Genomic DNA, 2,096 nt, shown 5'->3' on the forward strand with positions numbered 1-2,096 from the left:
GGGGAAACCGGGGGCTGGGCAGTCTCCCTACCCTCGAGCCGGGAGAGGGCTTCTCCGATGCCCCCTCCCCAGCACTAGTGCTGGAGGCTGGGTTAAGATGGCCCTGTTGTATAGCGTGTGGGCAGTGGCACTTCTCTGCTTCCTTGCGGTGGTTTTAATGAGCTGGATTGTATTTAGCTGGTGTCCCTGTGGGCAGGAGCTCCATTTTGGCTGCCTTCTCCTATATGTGCTGACATTTGTGCTTTTGACCCACCTGTTGCATCCCTTTCCCCTTCTTGCCCTGGTGCCAGAACGAGATAGATGAGCTGAGGACAGAGATGGATGAGATGAGGGACAGTTTCTTTGAGGAGGATGCTTGTCAGCTTCAAGAAATGCGCCATGAACTGGAGCGAGCCAACAAGAACTGCCGGATCCTTCAGTACCGGCTGCGCAAGGCTGAGCGCAAGAGGCTCCGCTATGCCCAGACCGGCGAGATCGATGGCGAGCTCTTGCGCAGCATGGAGCAAGACCTCAAGGTACGGACATGAGCTGGTGTCAAGGGGAAGGAGTGCCTCAGGCGGAGACACAACCCTGCTCTTGCTCCTCATGACTCAGGCGTTTCCATTCATTCTGTTGTACGCTCTGCACCCAATACATCTCATGGGATAGCAATGGCCAAGCTTACCCTGGTAATAGAAGCCCTTCAGGTGGGCTATTTTCAGCTTTAGTCCAATCATTTTTTGTAAAGTTAATGTGCAAGAAGTTATTCAAATACAAATTAGGATCTAGAAATTTTGGATTATTTTTGATGAACAAAAAACATACCCTACCACTGCAAAATTAAACCAACCTCACTGAATAGTTCTATTGACTTTGAGGGGATAACTGCACTCTTTAGTAAATATTTCAGAGGGCTGGTAGTAGACTGAATACTTGCAGAGTTACAACATGAAATCCTGACGCCACTGGTGTCAGTGGAAAAACTGCTGTTATCTTCAGTGAAGGCAGGATTTTCTACATCATCCTGAAACCGTAGACACAGCCCATCAAATTTCAATGTGTAATCAACTGTGTTTCATCCATAACGTCTGAATGAACCACAGTCCAATGTTGAGGAAAAGCTAATTTCTTGTTTAAAGATCGCCATTGTTAAAATATCCATCATCTCCATTCTAGATTGGTCCAATTACAGAAAAAAATGTTTTCTTGTGCTAGTTGGAAGTTGTTTAATTTCTGCTTCCATCCACCGGGTTTTGTTAAGGCTCTTACTGAATCTGGACTTCTAAACTTTTTACAGATGATTGGTGTCCCACCCTTTCATGTGGAAGTACAGACCTCTGTATATCAAATGTGAGCTTATTGACCATACTTCTGCCTAGGACTAGTTACCTAAGGCTTGCTGAATTCTGTGAACTGGAGTTGAAATTACTAATTTGTGATCAGGAACAAGGCCATTTTTAAACCTCTTTCTGATAAGTATAGTGTATTGAGAATGTGTTATTTCCAGGCCTGGTTTAAAGACTTGAATCATATTTTCTGAAAATTTTCCAGCTTGTCGTCATTCTTATTATAATGTAGAAACCAGTCCAAGACATGTTCCAGTCATTTTCTCACTAATGACATTTAAAATGACCATCTTCTCTCTGTTTCTTTTTGATCTTCATTTTCTGTGCATATTCAAAACCCACATTTGCTGTTGTGGCCATGACAGTTCTGTAAGTACAGTTGTCCATGTTACTCTTGATAAAATAGTGTCTTCCTGGTCAGAAGCAAAATGACCCCTTTGTCAGGGGAAATTCTGGTAGAAACAAGGAATGATTTGCACACTCAGAATGATGCTTAGGTGAATAGTTGAGACACACTTTTGCAGGCAGAATTTGAACATGAGCCTTCACATCCCAAGTGAATATTGTGATTCCAGCTGATAGAGTTGATTTCTTTGTTGGCTCAGGGTTACTTTGTATTAGCAAGTAATACATGTGCAGGTCCTGAGAGGCAAATGGTGAGGGCACCTCTGGTAAGATGCTCACCTGCAATATAGGAGATAGCAGCTAAGGCCTTAGGTTGAGCTGGATAAAGGGCTCGCTTTAATTAGGATTTTTTCCATGTCTTTCCCT

General features: G+C 43.7%; 1 protein-coding gene across 1 annotated transcript in view; it reads left to right on the forward strand.

Moving 5' to 3' along the window:
- The first annotated feature begins 296 nt into the window (after positions 1-296).
- SOGA3 (SOGA family member 3) overlaps positions 297-2,096 on the forward strand; it is a 26,601-nt gene continuing 24,801 nt past the window's right edge. Inside the window, exon 1 of the mRNA XM_010191191.1 lies at positions 297-515. Within this exon, the coding sequence (XP_010189493.1) occupies positions 318-515 (198 nt within the window). The 5' untranslated portion in view covers positions 297-317. The remainder of the gene's footprint in view (positions 516-2,096) is intronic.

Source organism: Mesitornis unicolor, unplaced genomic scaffold (assembly GCF_000695765.1).
Source record: "Mesitornis unicolor isolate BGI_N332 unplaced genomic scaffold, ASM69576v1 scaffold52478, whole genome shotgun sequence".
Lineage (NCBI taxonomy): Eukaryota > Metazoa > Chordata > Aves > Mesitornithiformes > Mesitornithidae > Mesitornis > Mesitornis unicolor.